The sequence below is a fragment of the Galleria mellonella genome, unplaced genomic scaffold, assembly GCF_026898425.1.
Source record: "Galleria mellonella isolate WM207_F2 unplaced genomic scaffold, CSIRO_AGI_GalMel_v1 utg64, whole genome shotgun sequence".
NCBI classification, from domain to species: domain Eukaryota; kingdom Metazoa; phylum Arthropoda; class Insecta; order Lepidoptera; family Pyralidae; genus Galleria; species Galleria mellonella.
Window position 1 is genome coordinate 1,186,011 of NW_026442133.1, and position 24,914 is coordinate 1,210,924.

The following is a 24,914-nucleotide window of genomic DNA, read 5'->3' on the forward strand; positions in this document are numbered from 1 at the left end:
AAAACCCCCCTAGGGGGGGGGGGATAGTTAAAAGCTGATATGATGATGACGAGTGATGCTGAATATATAAATATGTTAAGTATTACTTCAAGTTTCCTTATTCTTGAATGCACTGCTTATCTACGTCCTTGTTTGCTCATTGGCTTATTAATAGAGAATACCATCCGGTGTTAAGTCCGCCAAATGTACATAGAAATACATTGCTTTAAAGTTTAAATAAATAAATAAATAACTCAGTCGCGTAGACGAAATCGCAGATAAAAGCTAGCTAGATTACAACAACAACATGGTCTTCTCTTGTCCGCCAGATGATGTGTGGGCAGGCGAGATAGGGGCCTCGGGGCTACCCTATTACCCCGGCTTCTACTCCGGAGGCGACGACCTCCGGGTCGCTAGGTTTGCAGCCGGCATACATTGTTGGTATGTGTATGCCGGAGTGGTGTCTTTAGATTACATATCTCAAGATGGACAAATAACAAGTGTCAAAAATGAATCAAAATTAATTTAGCCAAACGTATGGCAATGTGGTACATAAATAATTTATAATGTGGTAAAAAAGAAAACAACTAAATACGCATTATTTTTTGTATTGTATGGAATTCGATTTTAAATTAGAAACTGTTTATATGTAAGATAGATACATATCATGTACATATTTTATACGATTATTTTCATGCGTAAATCAAAATAGCGGCCACTTTGATTCCGACGAGGAATATATATATATATTATAAATCTATTCTCAGATATCGAACAAAGTAATTGGCGACGATAAACATCGTTATGAATGATTATACTCTGTTTATCCTATTTCTTCAAATATATACGTAGAATATTGTATGTTTTTTTTTATTTTATATTATATACCTATATTTTAAATATTTTTCAACTTAATCTACAAATAAAATCGCCCACGTATTTTTAAATAAATAACGTGAAAATATCTTAGTAAATTTTTAGCTAAAACATTTAAAAAGGATATAATAATAATAATAATTTTTCTTTTAGTGTTTTATAGTCTTAGTTACATCTCCTTTATCTAATTTAGGAGACTCGGTGCAAAGTTGTATTTCTTCTTTTAGGTGTTTCATTCTCTTAGTCGCCTGTTGTCTATGTCCTGACCTTATTCCAAGTTAATTGCATTGAATTAATACAGGATTAAAAGATTACAAGAGAATACTTATTATAATTATTATTACATATCAACATGTTAACATATTTATACAGCAACTTCATTATAATTAAATCAGTTGTTGATTAGATTAATCAATATTATTTTGACAGTATAAAAATATTTTGAGATTATGCATTAATGTGTTATTAAGACTTCATTTGACGTTAGACCTTAGTGTTTCAAGGAGTTTTTAATATTACCAATCAATGTTTTAAATTTGTTTCTCTTTTTTTTTTAAATATGGAATTTAAATTAGTATTTATAATTATCCCAGTTTTTATTATCACGGCAAATGGTTATCGTGATTTAATATATAATCGATCTGAACTTTTTGATGACAATTTGTACGAGGAAGTGTTAAATCGGAGACAATGTGCGGCGCAAGTTAAATATCTTAGAATAAATGATCAACGTCTATGGGGTCGATGTAAGTTTCAACTTATGTTTGGATAAGTTTTTTTAATATTTATAATTAAAATTAATTTAAATTTTATAAGTCTTTCTTTAATAGTTCAAAAATTCAATGCTTGCTTCTCCCAAAACAAGGATAAATATTTACGGCTTACGGCAGCAGGAGACAATTTTCTACGAAAATTTATTATTGACTGGCTACAGCGAAAATCAATATTAAAAAATAAATCATAAAAAAGAATTGTTATTTTAATATTATTATTATGATTTTTTTCAGTCGTAAAGAGTAGAAAAAATGCTTCCTTTTGAGACTTAAAAAGTTAAAAGTAAAAAAGTTTACTTGGGCATTAAAATAAAAATTCAATGCATAAATATAAAAACTATCAATTCCAAATTTGAATTCTTATTATATGATAAAAAAAAAAACAATAATACTAGTCCTTTGGCAGTATTAACAAAAAATACGGGGCTTTAGTTCGGTAGCAATGAGCCCCTGTCACTTCAAACAAAAAATTTTTCTATGTAATCTATGTAATCAGTTTACTTAATTTGGAAATTTTATTTTACAAAGTAACTAGGTTTATTATTATATCTATCGGTATCAATATTTTGAAGAAAAGCATATTATAAATGGTTATATAACAGTATGAACCACAAACGCTAGAAACTAAATGGTCGCGTAGAGTGCGGTTTCAAAGGAGTTTCCTCCCGCGAATGCTTGAGCTGTGGAATGAGCTCCCTGCTAAGATTTTTCTTAAAACCTTATTACTATTGTATGAGGATCTTTAAAAAGGGTGTATTAAGGTTTCTTTAGGCGTCCATAGGTTACAGTGACCGTGTACCATCAGACGTGCTGTATGCTTGTTTGCCATCTGCGTGGTATAAAAAAAAATTATAGTAATTTGATTTGAAAATTTGAAAATTATACAATTTTTAAAAATTGTATTATTTATAATAATAACTATTAGATATCTATTTTAAATGTGAAAAGCAATAAAGGTCATTTTCAATTGATTTAAAAAAATGAAAAGGTTGTATTTTTCAGGTTTGTTATCTCATAACTCGGTCAGTTGTAAACCGATTTAAAAAAAAAATTAATCTGGAAGGATATGCTTACAGATCCTATAGAAATTGTATTAAAATAAATTCAGTAGTTTAGTTTTTAAATCAAAATAACTTATTGAGTCACAATTGAAGTCGGTTTTTTTGTGGAACCAAATTCAATTATATCGTCATAGTCGTAGAATACTGACGGATCTGACAAATATTACATATAAAGATCCGTCAGTATTCTACGACTATGACGATATGTCATAATTATTTATGTACAGAACCCTTAGCATGTAATTTCCACTCGCAGCGGGTCGATTCTTAATAAGCTGGGTGGATTTTATTTCATATCATATCGTTGGATTAATTGGATTTAATGACCTAATTGACATTTGTATAAACGTGAAAGTATACTTATATGCAGCGGAACTAAATCCAATTTAAATGTTTTTTATTTAAAAAAAAAAGAACTTTACTTTCGTAAAAATGTTCATTTCATTTATATTTTTTTAGATAATTAATTTCCTTTTTCTTTAAATCAGACTATAATCAGAATATAATAAATATACATTGTATGCATATGATAAGATATAAAAAAAATATTTTATACTAACATTGTATGAGAATTTGGACTGAAAGTGTATTCATTTAATCCAATACATATGCATTTATCCATATCTATAGTCCATCTACATATGTATATGTTGTCACATCAAAAATGTATTCGATATTATCGCAAAAATAATTTAAAACATCGATTATCTAAACGGTGTTTAAAAAGACTGTCATATTAAATATTGTAATCGATGTAATAATTGTGAAATTTTAATTTTATAATAAAAAACTATGGTAATAATTTTTTTTTATACCACTGAGGTGGCAAACAAGCATACGGCCCACCTGATGGTAAGTGGTTACCGTAGCCTATGAACACCTGCAATACCAGAGGTATTACGCGTGCGTTGCCGACCTTGAAGAAACCTCTTTACCCCCCTTTTGAAAAACCCCATGCTGTAGTCTCTTGGGAAAACCTCGACAGGGAGCTCATTCCACAACCTGAGTGTTCGTGGGAGGAAACATCATAACAGATTTGCTCATTTTAATATTATAAATGTGAATGAGGATTTTTTAGTTACCTTATATTGCCTTAACAGTTTAACCAATCACTATTAAATTTAGTGTATACTTACTATAAAGGATGAAGTAGGATATAGGCTATTTTTTTCCCGGTCAGTAAACATATCCCAGTCACGCGGACGAAGTCATTTGTAAAAGCTAGTTTTTAATAAGACAGACTATCCTTTGTTTAGACATAAACAAATTTTATACAAACTTTTGTAGTAAAAACTTTAATTATGTATTGTTTATACATAGTAAGTTTGAATTTTTTGTGGTAATACGGGTAACCACGAAACGTAACGTTTACCTTCAGTACATAATGTTTGTATTCTTGCAGTTTAGTATATTATTACTTGTGTGTTTGTTATTATTTACTATAATCATAGATATGACAATTCTATAATATATTTTTATATCTACGCACGCACGCACGCACGCACGCACGCACGCACGCACGCTTTTAAAAATTACAGACGTTTTATCGTGCTTGCGATTAAACTGTTTTTAATTACTCCTATCAATCCAAAGGTTGCCTGGAAGAGATCGCTCTTAGCGATAAGGCAGTCCATTGTTTTCTTACTGTGATCAATTCTTGTAATTGTTTGTATATATAATGAGTTTACTATTGCAATATTTTAGAATAAACAATAAAAAATATCTATCTAACTATTGTTATAGACAGATATATCGATTATATCGACCCGGATCCGGCTTGAACCGATGCATCCTAACCGTTGACGTCACAAAGCTAGCATTAATGACAGTAGCGTACATTTTTGGTATTACTGTACTATAATCTATCTAAACTCTAATTATTAATTATCTATTTAATTATCATAATAAATCTACTTATCTAATAAAAGACGTCACGTTATTTTAATAAATTTCATTTAATCCATTAAGTACTAAAAATAACGCATGTTTAATATTTTTATTTGCTTCATTATAATGAATTTAAATCAAGTGCCGAATTGTGATTATTGTACTCTGAACTGAACGTCATTTCGTTCAAAAACTCTTTAATAGAAATTGAATAATTGTTGTAGAGATAATATAAGATAAAAGATTAACGAGAAAATATTAGTATCTGATAAATACGATACCTATTAAAAAAAAATAAGATTCTATGTTCGACTGTATTATATTTTTGCCCGCTGACATTTACCTGACTTGAAAAAAAATTAAAATCATTTTTTCATTTGAAAAAGTATACTCCTAATGGTCAATAGGACCATTTATTATTCTTATTTACCTCTATTTAATCATTATATAAAAATGGGAAAAATTAAAAAAAAAACAACTTTAAAAAAAAAATTGAACCGACTTTATAAAAAGATGAAATAAGAACCAAATAACTCTCCAAAAAGCGAAAATTCCACTAATACTAGATTTTTAATTTAAAAGGTAAATGTGTTTGAAGTCGGCGTCGATTGTTGCGTTATATTGTTTTTGATAGATTTGTATAATTTGACGGTTGTTTAAGTGTTGGTCTTTGACTATTTTTTTCTAAAGTTTATTCATTTGAATTTTTACCAGTTTACGTTCTCATTATTGAAAATGTTTAAATTTGTATTAAAAAATATGTGAATATCTAAATCCCCAAGCATCTGCCAACCCTTTGAGGGTTTCCATAACCTACTTTTACAATAAGTATCAAATTTCTCATTACATTTTGCTTTATGCTTAATGCATATAGGAGCGAAAATGTAATGTGAAAGAAAAAGAGACAAAAAACTTCCACTATCTCGATCTGTCACGTGCACGCGGTAACGAAAACAAATACCGATAATTTCGTTTGACCCTTATCTTAGCGGACAGCCCATTATACAAGTAGAATACAAATCTATCGATAGATATGTTATCGCTACCGTGCATGTACCTATTTACAAAATAAACACTCAAATTATTAAGTTCACGTTTATATTATTATTATTATTTTATTAAAATTTGCTTCTATTGGCGTATATCCGATACACGTAGGTGGTTTTAGAGATTTATTATATTTATTGATTAAATTCCTATCAAGATAAGCAACGATTACAGTATTGTGTACGCGATCTATACTATCTATATTTATGTAATCAATCGTACCATTTCGATCAACCTTCGGTCAACAGTAACTATTATTAATTGCTTTGTTTACAGAGGGTTTTTATTTTCAATTAACTTGCTATATTTAAATAAAATATATTTCATCAGTAATCAATTGTTAATCGCTGAACAATACGGCATTTCACATACTGGACTAAGTTCCTTCATATATAGATGGCGCCACACCGCGTTTCTTGCACACTGTCTTTACGAGAAAGGGCGGGAAAAATATTAATTGCAGCACTGCGTGGTCAGTTTGTGAAGGGACGCGATCTAGCATTTGAAGGGATTTAGCCTCCTGCGTAAAGTCATTGTGTACTAATTCTCTATTACATATTTAAGATGGCACCATCTAGTTATAAAATGTGTGATTTTTTTTAATTAATTAATAAATAATGGTAACCATATTGTTAAGCAATTGGTTTACACTGGCAGGATAAGAGTAAAAGATGAGAAGAGAGAGTTGGTCTAACATGATGATATCACTTACTAATAATCTTTTATAATAACGTTGTTAAATAATAATTCTCGTGGGTGTCAACCCGCAAGTAGGTTGGCGGTTGCCAACCTACTTTCAATCCCCCTGCTCCCATGGAGAAGGCCTATATTTAGCAGTGGATAGTTAATAGCTGATATTATGTTGATGATTATGAATAATAAGACACTAAATATAATTAAAACAGAGTTTATATTTGTTTACAGTTTTAGACGCGAGATCAAGATTTCCGCGGAGTTTAACAAGAGGGAATGTAGTCGACTTAGGTGGTTATGATGAATGTTTGGGTATAGAGAAAAATGTACGAAACATGAGTATAGAAGGAAAATTTTGTATGGTGAGAATACCACTTATCCAATTTATACATTTAGTTAACCTCTCAGCACCGCTAGAGTTCTCACAAATATCACAGACAGAGGTCAATCGAAACTTATTAAATTTTGAGAACACCAATTATAATGATCTGACATCGCTAATAAGAATACAAACGCAACTCCAAAAATTTGTGGGAATGACACAAGAAGATGTTATGCAAAGGTAGGTAGAATTTTTTTTCTTAACATCGAGGTCAAAGAGCATGTAGCTTATACAGCCGTTCATTTATACGCGAAATATTTTAATATTTAATAAAGTTTCAAAAGACTGGAATTACTCACAGTTTCATAAGCCACTAACATTTGCCACCAGTAATCTATTAAAATTTTGCCGTTTCTGCCGACCTCCATAATTAAATCATATTAATTATAATTTTTTGTCATTGAAAACTTAACGTAACTTTATGATCATAAAAAGAAGTTTTGGACCCAATTTACAGCTCCTAAAATTTGCCGCACTAGACTTCAACCGGCTTGTAAACTCACACATAAATAACCTCACTAATACGCTTTTCATTTAGTTAGAGCTACCATATATGATCATCTATCATCTAGAGTTATTTATTAACTATATTTCAGAACCGAAGAGGTGAATCCAGTTTTTGACGCGAGTATACGATTTGCAGTATGCATTCCAAAGCCCTGTTCTTTACGGAATGCATTGAATATTATATTTGGTCTGCAAATAACTGGTTTGCAAGTTGAAGAAGGTTATTGCAGGCTTCCTAATGACAAACCGTGGGTCGCTGCAGATTATATTGCTGTGTAAGTAAATGACTACTATTATTAAAATTACCCAATTATTGGGTGAAGTTGATGAAAATTTTTTACGTGATTTTTAAATTAAGAACTTTTCAATTCTTCTATATTTTTTTATATGTTATGCTATATCTTTGCCAATTCGTAACTAATTTTAATAATTCTTCTTGATTCAGTAGATAGCATGCACATAAATCTTACGTGTGCAAAAAATATTATGATTATTGATATTGGTATTGTTATTTAATTATTATGAGATATTATTTTTATTTATTATAATTTTTTTTATTTCAGATCCATATTTTCTGTTATTGGTTTTCTTATGGTATTGAGTACTACTTATGATATTCGTCATCGGATATTATTAAAAAGAGGTAAGCAGTTAATTTACGAGTATCTTCTTTGATCCTGCTGGTTAAACTAAAAATATATAAAAGAATTGAGTTTTAATGTTCAATTTAAATTAGATTTATTTCATTTTAACTAATTAAGAGTTAATATTTCTTTAATAATTTATATCGATTAAAATAACTTGTTACATTCACTTATTTGTTTATTTTTAACCATTTAATTTTGTTTCCGTTAATTTTAATTCATGAATAATTTGATATTACTCTTTGAATATTGTAATTTAATTTTTATGGTCCAATTTTCAAAATAAATTTATTATTATTTTTTAAATTTCACTAAAATTCTCATCTGCCCTCTTAAGGAGAGGAGATGGCAACTAACCCCCGGCAGAAGCACAGTCGGCCGGGGTTCAGGGCCCCAGGGAGAGAAACCGGCGTACAATGCGGGCAGAATCTAAGAGCACCGCTTTCTGCATCTTTCGGAAGTGAATCTGAATCCCAACCGTCTGAGATGTTGTTCGAGACTGGTTGGGATAAGACCGTTCACCGACATAACGATTGGGATGATTTCGGTAGATGTCACCCCCCACATTTCGGTCACCTCGTGAGCCAGGTCGAGATATTTTCTCTTCTTCTCGGTTTCGGCTTTCACGAGGTTCTCGTCATGCGGTATGGTGACATCCACCAAAAACACCCTCGAGAGTTGATCCATCACCACGATATCAGGTTTGTTCGCAAGAACGGTCCTGTCCGTGATGATGGATCGGTCCCAGTAGAGCCTTACGCTGTCGCTTTCGAAGACCGGCTGGGGCTCATACTTATAGTACGGCAACCTCTCATTCGCGAGGCCGTACTTCAGAGCTAGCTCTTGATGGAGTATTTTGGCTTTTGTGTCTGTGCAAGTACTCAGTGTTGGCTTGAACAACCCGAAAGCACATGTCTGAGTGACTCTCCGGGATGGCGACATGCTCGACAGATGTCCTCGGTGCCATCCTTCAGAATGTGCTTTCGGTAATTGTTCGTCTTAACCACCTGATCCTGTATTGCACAGACAAAACCCTCGGTCTCTCCGAAGAGATCACCGAACTGTAGCCAGTGCACGGAGGTCTTCGTGTTTACGTACGACCCGTGAAGGGCTTTGAAGAACCTTCCGTGCAACTCCTTCTCTTTCCATACGGCCTCCCGCTGAGAGGTACCCAAAACTTCGGGTTTTCGCCAGTCCTCTTTAGCCAGAGAAAGAGGGGTGAATCCTTTGTCACATTCTATGACCTCTCTATGCAAACCCTCGTCTCTTTTCTCCAGAAAATATGTCCTGAGGCTGTCAATCTCGCGGTTGTGCATGGTCTTAACGCTTAACAAGCCTCGACCACCAGCTTTCCGCGGGATATACAGCCTCATGACTGACGATTTCGGGTGATGCATTCTATGGAGGGTCATAGTTGTGCGGACTTTCCGATCCAGGGCTTCGAGTTCGGTTTGAGACCATCTGAGCACGCCAAAAGTGTAAAGGAGTACGGGTATGACCCAGCCGTTATAAGCTCGGATTTTATTGGCGCCCGACAAAGAACTTTTCAGTACTCTTGTAAGGCGCGCAAAAAATTCCTCGCGGACTGACTGTTTCATATCCGTCTCCTTCACACCGATGTTTTGTGACATGCCCAGATACCGGTATGTTTCAGCCTCGGAGAGGGTTTTAATATTAGAGGGATCTGTGGCGATCCCTTCAGTTTGAGTGACCCGTCCCCTCTGCACATGGAGGACCGCGCACTTGTCTATTCCGAGCGCCATCCTAATAGAGCTGCTATAATCGTTTACGATATTTAGCAGCTCCGTCAGGCGTTCGATGCTCGGATAGCAGTTTCAAGTCATCCATGTACAGAAGGTGAGACACTCGTGTACCTCCTCTCCGATACTGAAATCCAGTCCCCGAATTCTCCAGTAAAGTACTGAGTGGATTCAGGGACAAAAAACCAAAGTGGACTCAAACAATCGCCCTGGAATATTCCTCTCTTTATCTCTATCCGGTCAGCGGTATCCGTCAATCGCTCGCCCTGGATAGTCAGGATCGTCGTCCACTGCCTCATGCATGCCTCCAAGAACACTCGAACTGTACCGTCGATCTTGTACAGCTCGAGTATCCTCCGGAGCCATGAATGGGGCACGGAATCGAACGCCTTTTTATAATCTATCCAGGCGGCGGAGAAATTCCGACGGTTCCGCTTGACCACGTGGCCAGCGACAGCATCAATGAGGAGCAGCTCCTTCGAACCGCTCCTGATCCGTTCTGAGCGCTAGATAGGATCTTATTCTCGTACACATGACGAGAGATCTTAGCGCTCAGAACGGATGTTAACGTCTTATATATTGTCGTAAGACAAGTGATGGGGCGATATTTAGATGGATCCGCGGTATCGTCCGTCTTAGGAGCTAAATGAGTGATCCCGGTTGTAAGGAAGTTCGGGAGCGTCCTGTTTTCGAGGGCACTCTGGAATTGCACGGCTAAGGTCGCATGGCTGGCCGAGAACGCCTTTAACCAGTAGTGCTGCAATCCGTCGATCCCCGGACTTTTCCAGTTCGGAGCCCGACGAATCGCGGCAACCACGTCTTCCTCCGTAATGGCAATGGCGTTCATCGGCGTTATTCGAGCACATGCTTCCTCAACATCGTGCATCCATTTTCATGTTCCACAGGTTCAGACCACAGCTGTCTCCAGAAGGCGACGAAATTGGCTGTTTCGGGTCTTTGTCCTGTGGGCTGTAGTTTTGGGCGCTCCAAGTTCCTATAAAACTTCCGTTGATCACTCATAAAGAGGCGATTCTGTTGATACCTCTCAACCCTCTCAGAGTACCGTCGGAGTCGCTTCCCCCATGCAGCGATCTTCTGCTTCAGTTCATCTATGCGCTCCGTAAGTTTGTGCCCGAAGTCCGGCTGGAACAGACGTACACCTGTCCCAGCAAAGGCCTCTTTTACGGAGCGCATAATTCTCGGGCGTGTGTTGCCCTCCCTGAAGCAGAGCAGTCTACCAATGAGGACTCTGGCCTGGGCGATCCGTCGTTCAATCCTTCTTTTCCAGGCTGGTTTCATATTATCCCTTTGGATATTACGTCCAGCCCGGGGCATTTTTGCGCCGGTATATCGGCATACTGCCAACGCAGCGCCAAACAGGATTGAACTCGTCTCTCCCAGGTCACTGCTGCCCTCAAGGTACTGAGGCAGCAGTCCATTTGTGGCCTCAATGGCATCCCGCGTCGCCACATTTGGATATATCCGGGGAAGCTTCGGTCTCTCTTCGAGGGGAGTTCTTCGGATCTCTAGAATCGCCTCCTCTAGTATGCTCCTCATATGCTCTATATCCTGGGAAGTTGTTCCGTCCGCATCCGCTTCTGAAAGCGTTTCGGCAACCACCTCTACGCTAGGTAGCACGTCTGAGATGGGTTGCTCTACGGTCGCGGAGTTTGCTTCTGGAACAACTTCACTTCGCAATCGTTCGAGTTCGGTCGCGCTAAACATACCAGAGCGCTGTATGTACCGAACTCTGTCGGCTAAGTTCTGTTCCGAGACGGTTAGATCCGGTAAAAGACGCAGAAACTCGCGGTGCATTACTGCCCGGTATCCTGTTCTGCCTGTTTCTGTCCCTGTAGCCCTGAAGAACGCACGCATGAGGTCCTCATTCATGGCTCTTGTCCACCTCATGCGACGTGTACCACCAGTGGCGGGCACCGATTGCTGGGCCTGTGATTGCCGGCGCCAAGCCAGCTGATGTCGATGGCGAGGGGTCGGACCGGCCAGGTGGTGGGGCCGGTCGGCTGGCTCGCATTCTGCCGCGCCTACCGCCAGTTGTAGACGCGCCCCGGCGACCCCCGGGCAGCGACCCTATACTCTCTCCGTTATTATTATTCGCCATCTTTATTTTTGCCATTGCCCCTTTAGCCGCGTAGGTTTAATTTATACGCGTGACCGCCTTCCACGTGAGCTAGATGGTGAGCTCGGACGCGGGGTTGGACTTTGGAAGGCTTATTTATTATTATTATTATTATTTATAGCAAATCACGTAGGTAAAAATATATATAATCTATAATTACGATTTGACTGACGCATAATTTTATGTAAAATAAATACAAATATAAATACATATAAACTGTTTTTACACTTAATTTTTTTTTTATCATTGAATTATTATTTTTAGATCCAAAGACTATCAATAAACTCCTTCTGTCCTTTTCCGTCTATACCAATACTCTGCGATTGGTGACCTACAAACCATCACCAGGAGCTCTAGAATGTTTGGATGGTATCAGGGCATTTGCAATGATGTGGGTTATAGTAGGACATACACATGTAACTTATTTAATATCTGCTCCATTGCAAAATCCTTTACAGATGATAAATGTAAGTAAATTAAAACATTTTTCTTTTAGAGAATTTAAGTAAGTAAGTTTTACCAGAGGGAGACTTTGTACAAAAGTTGATTGCTTGGGTACCTCTGTCCCATTCGTGTTTCAACCGTGAAGCAGTTATGTTTGCATGGCTGTGTTTCGGTTTGAAGGGTGGGATATGGTGTGAATTTACTGGGTACAGAGGAACACCTGACTCCTCAGGAATAGCAACGCATGGGGGGTATCATGGGCGAAACAGTATACTCTATTATATCCATGGTACTGCTCATGTCCATAGGCGACGGTTACTACTTTCCATCAGGTGGGTCGTCAGCTTGTTTGCCATTCTAAGTTGTATAAAAAAAAAAGTAGTTTACAGTAATTCTTTTTTATCTTTTTAAGCCTTATTATATGAAGGCGGAAAAACCTTTATTTATTTTAATTGTCATTTATTTTTAATAAGACCCTTTTGTAAGAGTCTACCGCAATTTTAAATTTTTGTGATAACACCGACAGAGGTTACATCTTTATATAATTACAGTAGCTTCAAGTTTTGCTCCAGTCAGTATCTTCAGCAATAAGAATAGCTCGCTTCAACAGAATATTGGAAGCATGAGAAAGACTTTTAAAGACGGAATTTTCAAATATAATTTTGTTATTAGAATAATTTGAATATATATAGTATCCATTTATATATTTAAACTTCATTTTTCAATTCTATAAGTAAGAGTACATGTGGCAGACTTAACACCTAACGATGTTCTTTACCAGTGAATCATATATATATATATATATATATATATATATATATATATATAATATATATATATATATATATATATATATATATATATATATATATATATATATATATATATATATATATATATATATAATATATTTTTTTTAAATTTTTCAGTTTATGCAGTCATTTTGGTCACTGTGGATAACGTCTTCTACTATAACCGTTGACACTTTCTTTACGCTTAGTGGCCTTTTACTAATTTACACAACGACAGGCAAAATTACAGGATGTAAGTTGATATCAATAAAGAAATAACAATTAAATCTAATTATTGTTTCTTGCACTTAGTAGTACTCATACTGTGGAGAGGCTGGTACAATTCCGGCGAATTAATACTAAATACGATAAAATTCACAATCACACCAGCCGTTACCTGTCAACTGCTGAACACAGGCCTCGCCCATGAAGGGGGGTTTCGCTAGTAGTTGCCACGAATGGCAGACGGGTTAGCAACTGCTGTGAGGGTTTCGTGATGTTGGAAGAGGGACGCTGCTACCTATCTTAAACCCTTAAGATTGACCACCAGCATTACTACCAGAAGTTCTAAACCAAATAAAGACAAATGACAATGCAAATGACAGTCAGAGATTGAGGGCTAATATAGAAAGTTGTAGAAATTCTGGTAGTAATGATGATCGTCAATCTTCGAATGTTGGACTTCACACATATACGGTAGCGGAATAAAACAAAATAATTCTTATCAAATAATTTTGACCTATGTTGAATTATTATATTGCTTGACATTAAAATAAACACTATGTTTTAAACGCATGTAAAATACGTATACAAAAAAATGTAAAGAAATTAAATGCTGATTATGGTACTACGCCATCTATTACAATAGATTAAATATAAAGAACATGTGTAAGTTGAATAGATTGTTTATTTTGCTTTCTGTTCTGAGAATAAAAAGTTATTTACAATTAATACTTCGTCCACAATATAGATGGCGTTATTTAAGACCTAACTATATATATGAATGATAAAATTTTCGGTTATTACACTTTATAATAAAGATGGATCGTGAAACTAGTTTCAAATCAAATTCAATGTATCATATTAATATCATAATGCAAGTGAACTTCATAAATCTAGTTGTGAAAGTAGGATCTCCTTAGTGAAACATGCAATATCGCACAAACCATGGCTAAGTTTGCGTGCATGATAAAATTAAATGGATGGTAATGAAAAATTTTATTAAAATATCACGGAATAGTGTAAAACTGTTTTTTTATACTTTTCCATGATGTTTTAATATCGTGTTTAATATCGTGAAACTAATGCGTGCATGACATATGCAGATATTCATGCGTGGAACTGTTTATAAAATTATTACTATGAAACTAGTTTCATAATAGTAGTTAACACAATCTAAATTTTTTATTCTCCTAAATTTTTTAAGTATATATCACGCAACATCTTTTCTAATTAGTCTAATAGCAGTGAGTTTAGCAGCCATAATAGACTAAATAGATTGTAGTCAAGTATTTGAATGTAATAACATATATACCAGAGGGAGACATTACAAAAGTCGTTTGCTTGGGCACCTCTATTTATTCGTGTTACTACCGTGAGGCAATTGTGTTTGTATAGCTGTATTTCGGTTTGAAGGATGAAATATGGCAGTGAATTTACAGGGTACAGACGAATAACATCTGAGTTCTCAGGAATGGCAACACATGGGAGGTATCATGGGCGAAACAGTACACTCTGTTATGTCCATGGTACTGTTCATGTTTATAGACGACGGTTACCACTTTCCATCAGGTAGGCTGTCAGCTTGTTTGCCATTGTAATTTGTGTAAAAAAATATTTTTTTTTCAACTTCCAGGGAAACTCATGAAGAACCTGCACTTGTTCTACTTGAATCGATATCTCCGTCTATTCCCGGTGCTGGCCGCTTGTGTACTCCTTCAAGCGTCACTGTTCCATCGGGTGTCAGATGGACCTGCGTGGGAGGCAGTTGCACAACAAGCCCTCCAATGTAGGAAATCGTGGTGGCCTACGTTATTGTTCATACAGAATTTTTATAGTCCCTTATATATGGTTAGTATTAGTTATTTTTTCTTACTAAGAATGGTAAACAAATTAACATTCCACCTTATGGCAACTATCGCCTATATGAAAGGAAAGGGATTGTCAGTAACGCGGACTACCAGTCCCATTGCTAGCAATATACTTTGTCAGGTCGACCTCCACATAATCTCCCCTGGAAACCATAGTACTGAATTCCAAATACATTCATGAGGATAGGTTAACTGGTCTGCTTTTTTATTCTCACCTGTCATCGCACACTGGTGCTCCGCCAGTGTATACCATAGGCGCAGGCGGGGTTACCATTCCATTATCATCCATGAAAATTAAAAAAAAAAAACTATGGGCTGTAGAAATTAACAGCATCATGTAGGTATATCACAGAATTCACTGTGGCGCCCATGGATTGCCATTCCAAACTCTATAATTTGTAAACTATGACTTATCCAGACTGAGTGCGTTCCATGTTATACCACCAATTGAACATCTTCATAAAGCATCATCTGTAGCAATATTTCTTTTGACTGAATGTTTATTTTTTTACTGATTAATATTAAAAAATAAAATAAGGAATAGGTCACACCTTCCTTTCCTGTGGGTGTCATAAGAGACTACTAAGAGAAGATAACAGTAGTTTTTTTTAATGGGTGAAAATGGATTGGTAACCCCGCGGGCGGGGTATACACCGACGAGGCGCCAGTGGAAGATGATAAGTGAGAATGAATGCAGGTTAGTTGGCCCACCATGATGAATTCGACAAGAATTAAACATGATGGTTTCCAGGGGGAACCGCGTGGAGGTCAACCTGAAAGGAAACAGTAGAGGTTTGGACAGCAACGTCCCTCTTAAAACATTATTAGGGTCTAAATGCGGTTGCTAACCCATCTGACACGCGTGGGAACTACTATCAAAACCCCCCTTATGGGAAAGACGTTTCAGTAGTGGACAGTTAACGGCTGATATGATGATGACGATTAAAATAAAAGCAAAGAAATGCTCCCGTCACAAATGCAAACGTATGCAAAGGTGAAAAGATTTACGCAGTTTTTTATTTATTTATTTAAAGACAACCATCAAAGCATACATCTACCTAAAATACATAATAATAAGGTTACATTATAAAGTGCTGCCTCAATTAATGGCCGCCACGACACGCGTATTCATAATATAAATAACTATTAGGATGAAAAATGTAAAAAACTACATAGGTATACAGTAAATAGTTAGATTACAGTAATACTTTGGATTTGAAAGATTTGTACACTTATAATCTATACATATCGTCATAACCGTAGAATACTGACGGATCTGACAAATATTACATATATAGATCCGTCAGTATTCTACGACTATGACGATATGTGCGATGATACATGCCATGCTGTTATTAAGCTGATTAAATTAAACTATAAAATTTATACAAAGTGGATTTGAATTTGTTTAAGGTCGTGTTAATATCAATATTAATATAAGGCAATCGTGCCAACTGACTATAATCGCAGCTACTCAATATGTCGTGTGTTATGATCGTAGGTCGTCGTATAATACATATAAGTAATTTACCACAATCTAAATTCGTGATTACCACGGGTATTATCTTTAATATCGTTATCAGTTATAACATAATGCAGTTTGTCAAAAATGTTGTTTGGCAAACACGTATTTTGTTTAATCGTGGATTATTATCATACGTCCACTTCAATGTGACATGAAAAGCGACAACTGTTATTTCTTCATATTTAATGAGACGGTTTATTAAGTTGTTTATTAAGTTAAAGTATTTTCCACTGACATCAAAAAGAAGGAGGTTCTGATTTCGGTTGTATTTTTTATATGTTTAATATTCTATAACTCCATCAGTTCTAAACCGATTTGGAAAATTATTTTTTTGTCTGATCCTATACTTACAAATTTGTTCCATAGAAATTTCAGTTCCGTAGTTAAATTTTTAAACTAAAATAATAAGTTTTGTCACAATTGAAGTCTGTTTTTTCTGTAGGACAATCTTTCTCTTTCTTTAATTATATATATAGGAAGATATATAATAGAAGATATTTAAACTTATGTCCTTTATATCTACATAACTAAATTAGATTACTTTTTATGGAGGTATTAATTCTTAGTAATATAATAGTAATGGGGACATATCATCATTATCAAAGTCGGGGTCGTTACAAACTATTCTTTCGTATCCACGGTGCTAGTCAAATCTACAGACGAAGTAATTACACAATTTTAACGAAATTAAAAATAATTTGTTTTTTAATTTTATTTTTTATTATTTCAGTGCCTTTCACACACTTGGTATCTGGCAATAGACTTTCAACTCTTCTTGATATCTCCTCTTATCCTGTTCTGGGTGGTCAGCGGTAAAAAAAGGACAGCTTGGATTACATTAATTACTGCTCTATTAGCTTCTCTCATAGGATCTACCATTTATAATTTCATTATGGGATTCAAAGCTGGACCTTTCACTCTTAGGTACGTATTTACGAAAAACTTATTTACTTGAATAACGAGAAAACCATCATATATTGTAAGATAATGCAGAATTACATTAATATTTACCATAAAAAAAATGTTATTTAGTCTATACATACTATAGAAGAACGAAATGTAAACTGTCACACATAAGCCCATGTGGATTAAGTTATACATGATATAATTATCATAATAAGTTAAAATAATAAAGTAAATAAAAAGAGAGCCATAAATATTTTCATTAAGAAAATACCTATGACGTGCTTTCGGTTTAACTGATATTTTGTCATACATAGTTATAGATTTGTAACTTGTTTTTAGTTTCTTTATTATAGAATACACATTTTCCATTCATTATTTTCTTCTTTCATTCCTTTTTATCCATGTAAAAAGCGACCAGGTGATTCAGTGGCGAGCTGGCAGGGGACATAAGTAACAGCCTGCTCCGGACCTCTGGGCCTGGGGACTCTAAACGCCATTTTCCTCATTCATATAAATATTCTATGTATATTTCTTTGAGTCTAATTGAAATTTCACTTGCAAGTCATTTGTACTTTAAACATTTATATATACAAATATGAACTGAATAAAAAACTTGTCAAATTATACCAAATTTTTAAGCTGAGAGCCACATTCAACTTCGCTGCTCCGGGACTGATGAGCTTAGTCCGGATACACACACGTTCAGATGAACAGAGTAAGATAAGAAGAATTCGAAATAAAAAGCCTACACCCAACCGTAGGATTAGCGAGCTTTTTTATTGCAATAATACTCATTTACTTTTAATTGAAGCATTTTATTATAATATACCATTTTTCTATTTCAGTCTATCTGCAGAAGATCAACCAGATTATTTTAGCTATTACTATGTGAATCCACTTGTCAGGTCATCGCCATTTTTCGTGGGAATGATATTTGGATACATTCTGCATTTATGTCGTGGAAAAGAGATAATTATACCAAAAGTAAGATGGATTTTTTAATTTCATATATTCATAATTCATAAAAATATGTATCAATTGTTATAAATTTTTGTTTTATATTTTAATTTTTCTACATAAGTTGCTCATGGGCGTTTTTTTGTTTTATTAGACTCAGTTGATGTGAAACTGGTATAAGTTACTACTCATAATATAAAATAATTTTAGTAAAAAAAAAAAATGATCAACATTGATTATTCTTTTATTCTAGGCACAAGTTGCCTTACTGTGGCTACTGGCTTTAATTTTATCATCTGGAGTAATATATATGCATTATCCTGTCATACAAATTGACTGGGACAAGCAAACTGTCAACGATTTAGTTAATTCATTCATGCGGCCAATATGGTCTTTGTGTGTCAGCTGGATGATCTTCGCCTGTGTGCATGGATATGCAGGTATTCTTTTGTTTTTTTTTTGTTTTATAAAATACTTTCAACCATGCTTTTGTATTCACCCAACTTGTTCACTAATACCCCACCAGCATATGCCAATACTGCATGCGGTATTAACATTCCATTATCAATCATTAAAAAAACTCTTTGGTTTGGCATTAAATGTCGCTTTGTGAGATTTCTAATGATCATCATCATATGTATCTGCGATTAACTGTCCACTGCTCAACATAGGGTTCTCCCATAAGGTAGGTTAAGCTAGTAGTTGCCATGCTTGGAAGACGGGTTGGCAACTGCAGTTTAGCTTTTAGTGAAGTTTTAAGTGGGACGCTGCTGCCCATCCCTCGAACATTAAATTCTTTTAGTCGTCTCTTACGTCACCCACGGGAAAGGAAAGGGTAGCTTATACTAAAGATATATAATATAAAAAAAATGTATTTTATTTCAGGTCCTATCAACTGGCTCTTATCTCATCCTATGTGGAAGATATTGGGTAGATTGTCTTATGCTATGTACATTTTTCACTATCCGCTTATGATTCTTGTTAATGGAACCGTACGAACTCCACTTTATTTCTCTAATGAATTCGCTGTAAGTATCAATATCTCAATCATCATTATATTATATCATCATTCATCATCATTAATATTATTTTCTTAAAGAGAGACTGTATCTAATTAATGATATTATTAAAGTGAAAAGTTTGTTTAGTGTGTGTGTGTGTAAATAAAATAAATAAATAAAAATAAATAAATTATATCGAATTTTATCATCATCATCTAAAAGTATATACTTTCAGATAAAAATAATGTTCCAAATCGGTTTATAAATGACAGAGTTCTGAGACAACAAACATAAAAAATGCAACTGAATTTAGAACCTCTTCCTTTTTAAAGACGGTTGAAAAATAAATGCTGCACGATAGTAAAATGTATCTATAATATTTGTTTGGCAAATAAAAAAAAAAAATAATAGTCTAATTAAGGTTTTAAAAAAATGGAAATTTCTAACTTATAATGTTAACGTGTGACGTCGTGAAGTGTGGTCATAGAAAGAAAAAATAAAAGACGTGACTGAGGAAACAGAGTACAATATGCTAGTGGAAATAAACAAAATAAGAACTCAAGTTCTTAAAATCCTATACCGAACTGTCCGGCCAATGTGGTAATAATAGATTTACCGCCTTGTTCACAAAAACTTCAAATTTGTCATAAACCTTTTTTTAGTTATTGAATTATTGTCTTTATCTTTCTTAAAAATTTTCAAGTAACAAAATACTCTGACATAAATGACAATATATATATATATATATATATATATATATATATATATATATATATATGTATGTATATGGTACTATACAGTATATTTTATAAGTAATTGCTAAGCAAATGAATCGAAAATTAATTTGCAATTATTATTTTCAGATTCAAAAATTTTTAGCTGATTTCGTGACAGCGGTTTTAGTTGCCTATATAGTTACAATGTTCGTAGATGCGCCCTGCTCTGTGTTGATTAAGCATTTTTTGGGAGGTTAGTATTATAGGAATAAAAAGAGAACTTGCTTAATTTATAATATATGCTTTTTACATTCACATTTAATTAAATATTTATATTAACTAATATTATTAATATGAAAATGTATTTTTGCATATTAGCGGATGTAATAATTTAACTAACGATCCCGAAGTTAATTATACTTATAGTATTTGTGATAAAGAACTAAACAGAATAAATTTTATCCTGATCAATCAAAACTAATATAATATAAGCTCAAATAATAATGTGCCGATCATAAAGCTTGAAGAACTGATGGGAAAGAAAGTTCTCGAATAACAACACCGTATAGGCAAACATACGTTCGTCGATTAATGATGAATTTGTGTTATTTTACGTTAACAAATAATGATGTCTACTATTGAATTGAATTGAATATTTAATTGAATATAATGACCTTAGTAGTCTAGCGGCTTAATACATAACCTTCCGATGGTTACGGGTTTTGCCCCTATCCTCTCTCTTTTCCTCTATGTATGCAAAATAATGACATTTGTATTTACAAAACAAGAAATATTTAAGTATTTCTATCAGCTGCCTATCTACTGCCTATAATACTTGCTCTGCGGAGGAAGGATTATTAGTAATGTGGTCTATTTAAAAAAAAAGTACTGGCTTTGCTTAATTTGGAACTAGATGGCACTGTAGTATGTATCCGGTGGTATTTATTATTTGACATATTTAAGTTAAAGTACATTCTGGAATAATTTTTTTGATAGTATTTATAATCGTTGAATTTATTCCTTAAATAATGATTATCTTGAGTTATACTGTATTGATATTATTTATGCCGGCTTTATTCATGTTTTAAATTCAGAGAGGCCCGATTTCATAGCAACCTTAAGTATTTATACTTATTCAGAGATAGAGATAAGCCAGCTACCTATCGGTGAAATATAGTCAAAGATAAACGCCTCTGACTACCCCATAATGGAGTAATTATGATCATGTGCCTACTTATATATTTTATCTTATTAAATTCTATCTTATTTTGTTCTTATATTTGTTTTTCAGTTGACAAGAAGCAAGCACAAGTAAAACCATTGAGCGGCACTGATAATCCGAAAGAAGAAAAAAACTAGCAAAGTTATAATCGTATTTAAAATAGCAAGTAGGTTAGGTAGACTATGAATTAATAATGTAGGTACCTGAAGAAGATATTTATTTAACACTAGTAACTTTACCAGATGCAAATTGTACATACGAACCTTCCATAAAAGCATATGGAAGATTTACGTAAGAATATCTAAATTCCAGTTAAACCCGTAAATATTTTTTTTTTTATACAACTTATAATAGCAAACAAGCTGACGGCCCACCCGATGGAAAGTGGTAACCGTCGCCTATAGACATGAGCAGTACCATGAATATAACAGAGTATACTGTTTCGCCCATGATACCCCCCATGCGTTGCCACTCCTGAGGACTTAGGTGTTATTCCTCTGTACCTAGTAAATTCACGCCATATCCCACCCTTCAAACTGAAACACAGCCATGAAAAAACACAACTGCTTAATGGTAGAAACACGAATGGAACAGAGGTACCCAAGCAATCGACTTTTGTACAAAGTCTCCCTCTGGTGATACATAGACGCGGACAGTAACTTTTTAATAAACTTCAAAAAGATGGAAGTTTTCAGTTCGGTTGAACGTTTTTTAATGTTCATGTTTGTCGGTTATAAACCAATTTGGATAATTCTTTTTTTTTTTATTAATCTGAAAGGATATACTTACTGACTAGATAGTACTATATGGATCGAAGAAGGCTACTTTTTTAATTCCGTTCGGTAAATATATCTCAATTACGTGGTCGTTGCGGGTAAAAGCTAATATCGTATAATCCGTAAACGATTCTCAATTATTCTGTATTTATTTTGTATTTATGTTACGCAATATATTGGCCGATATTTTTGTTGAAAAAATGTATTTCTTATTATTAAAAAGTCCTGCGATTGACCTCAATACCATCTAGTGATATGTGATGCTGACGTCAAAGCTTGCGTACTTTTATTTTTGCCTCAAAAATATATAGATTCCTATAAGTCTAGATAAATAAATGTACTTTTAAAGCTATTGAAAGTAATTTAAAAACAAATTCGTCACTATGTTCATTATCATCGTATCAGCCCTTTACAGGCCACTGCTGAATATAAACCTCCCCTTGGGGGGTTTTTCCAGTAGTTGCTATGCTTGGCAGGCGGATTGGCTTACTGCGGTGGCTTCGGTAATGTTTTAAGAGGGACTCTGCTGCCCATTCCTTGCTGTCCTTTAGTCGCCTCTTACGACACTCACGGGAAAGGAAGACGTGGCCTATTCTATGCCGGGCCTATTATATGGGGATACTATATTACAAATTTAAAAAGCTTACAGCGATTGCTATCAATTTTAACTACATATCTAGCGCATTTTATTATTTAAATATATTTTATATATATAATTTAGCTCATAGGAACACAATTTTATTGTTATTAAGTTAATTTAATTAATTAAATAATCGATTACTATGCAATAATTTATTAGTTGATATTATTAACAAATAAATATGTATTTAAAAAAAAGCGTTTCCAAATTCCCTATTTACTTTAAAAACCCACTGCCTATACATAAATATAGACTATAAAAAATGGTCAAAAATGTAACAGAGGTGATGATTGACTGGTGATATAGCAATTATAGATTACAGATGTATCTAATCTTAATCCTCAGATATGGTAACGCAGAAGTACCATGGATAAATTTCCTTTTGGCAATAGGTTGACTGGGAGAGAATGAGTATTAAGTCCGCCTTTTGTACCAGACTTTTTTTGTAATTTTTAGAATAAATAAAATAAAATAAAAAATTAAAAATAATGGTATCCATGTTTGTAATATTTAGACATGAGTCTAAACACATCCATAGTACTTTTCCTGCATTGTCATAGACTATGAGAATGGGAACGTTCATCGCTATTAATAAATCATAACCTATAAGATAACATGCAGATATATATATGTTCCATATACAACAGAATCGATAATGAATATAGTAAACAATCAACTGAAATTAGAACTCCTATATACAATATTTAACTAGTTTTTGCTCGCAACTTCGTACACGTGTATTTTAAAGTAACTATATAATCGGCTTATCAAGATAAAATATTACTAAACTTTCAGTCAGATATCAGCCCTTAACTGTCCACTGCTGAATATAAGCCTTCCCTTTGGGGGTTTTGCCAGTAGTTACCACGCTTGGCAGGCGGATTCATCGCAGTTAGAAATCAAGATGTTATAAGAGAGACATGCCCGATATTTATATATTACGACACTCACGGGAAAGGAAGGGGTGGCCTATTTTATACCGGGACCACACGGCTATCGGACAAACTACCATCAGATATGCAACTCTAAAAACCGCATCCAATTTTTACAGTATTTTTTAAGTGATACCAAAAAAGATATAAATGTTTTAGCTTCGCTTATATTAAATTGCTTATATTAAAATACCATAAAACATTTTTTATTAAATATTTAACATAACTCCTATTTATTACTTACTAGTTACTCTATTTGAGTCATAGATTGTTTTTCTTCTAATACAGTTAATTATTCGATATAGTAACATTTTATGTATTTATTATATTTTCATAATATATTAATATATTAAGTATTGCTTCATATTTCCTTATTCTTAAATGCACCGCTTACCTATATCTCTCTTTGCCCGATGGTTGATTATTTAGGTACAATTAACTATGCATTAAAGTTTAAAAGCAGATATGTTTGCATGGTTTACAAGAGAAAAAAGGTAACGCGATTATTTAAGTTAACTATAATAACTTTTAATTAACGAGATCGCTATATCAATCTACTTGTAACCACGGCTAGTTTAACCTGATCCAAATATCGAAATAACACAGATAAATCTTCGCAATTTGCCAAATATATCGCGTTAATTCCCGTTTCTTATACATAATAAAAAATGCAATATTTAATTGTCATTTATTTATATCCGCAGGAGATATTCTAATATATGTGATATCTATCAGAATAGTACAGATATTATTGTCTGTGCAAGAGAAAAAAAATGTTAAGTATTTAATAATGCCATCACCTTTCCTTAAGAAGGGAGACGTGAATTTTGTTGTTAAATATAAATAATAATAATAGTAATCTCGTTCTTGTTTTTACTAAACCAGTAGCACACTTAAAAGACCGATAATAATAAAAAAGGACAATTACACTTTTACTTAATACTAGTTAGTTTACTATTTTAATAATAATAAAAACTGTGTCGCAAATATCAACGCCCTCCTCCTCATTACAGGATTCCAAAACAGAAAATTAAAACGTACTCGTATAGTTGTTACATCAACGAAGACAATTGTTTGTATCTAGCAACTAACCAACTACAATACTAAATAATAACTATAAACTACAATAAATAAAAAAAAAAATGAAAATTTAAAAACTAATGTGTGT

At 33.9% G+C, this 24,914-nt stretch overlaps 1 protein-coding gene across 2 annotated transcripts; it reads left to right on the forward strand.

Moving 5' to 3' along the window:
- The first annotated feature begins 1,296 nt into the window (after window positions 1-1,296).
- Window positions 1,297-23,114, forward strand: LOC113519998 (O-acyltransferase like protein-like). 2 transcript variants are annotated; one of them, XR_008253485.1, is made up of 14 exons: window positions 1,297-1,601; window positions 6,548-6,878; window positions 7,295-7,480; window positions 7,769-7,848; window positions 12,011-12,213; window positions 13,120-13,234; window positions 14,837-15,051; window positions 17,327-17,520; window positions 18,348-18,486; window positions 18,713-18,899; window positions 19,345-19,487; window positions 20,324-20,429; window positions 21,468-21,593; window positions 22,590-23,038. XR_008253485.1 is itself a non-coding variant. In XM_052900166.1 (13 exons), exons 1-13 carry the CDS (start codon window positions 1,415-1,417, stop codon window positions 21,533-21,535), a joined length of 2,154 nt encoding a protein of 717 aa, XP_052756126.1. In that variant the 5' UTR covers window positions 1,297-1,414; the 3' UTR covers window positions 21,536-23,114. The 2 variants fall into 2 exon arrangements, 1 of the variants encoding a protein (XP_052756126.1); XM_052900166.1 differs by having other exon boundaries at window positions 21,468-23,114.
- The last annotated feature ends 1,800 nt before the right edge of the window (window positions 23,115-24,914 follow it).

Excerpts from the sequence above, each read along its gene's own strand:
- LOC113519998 (XM_052900166.1), top strand. The coding sequence starts at position 1,415 with ATGGAATTTAAATTAGTATTTATAATTATCCCAGTTTTTATTATCACG. Across the intron at positions 12,214-13,119 it reads ATCCTTTACAGATGATAAAT|TTTATGCAGTCATTTTGGTC; the intron begins GTAAGTAAATTA and ends TAAATTTTTCAG. Across the intron at positions 17,521-18,347 it reads GCTGGACCTTTCACTCTTAG|TCTATCTGCAGAAGATCAAC; the intron begins GTACGTATTTAC and ends TTTCTATTTCAG.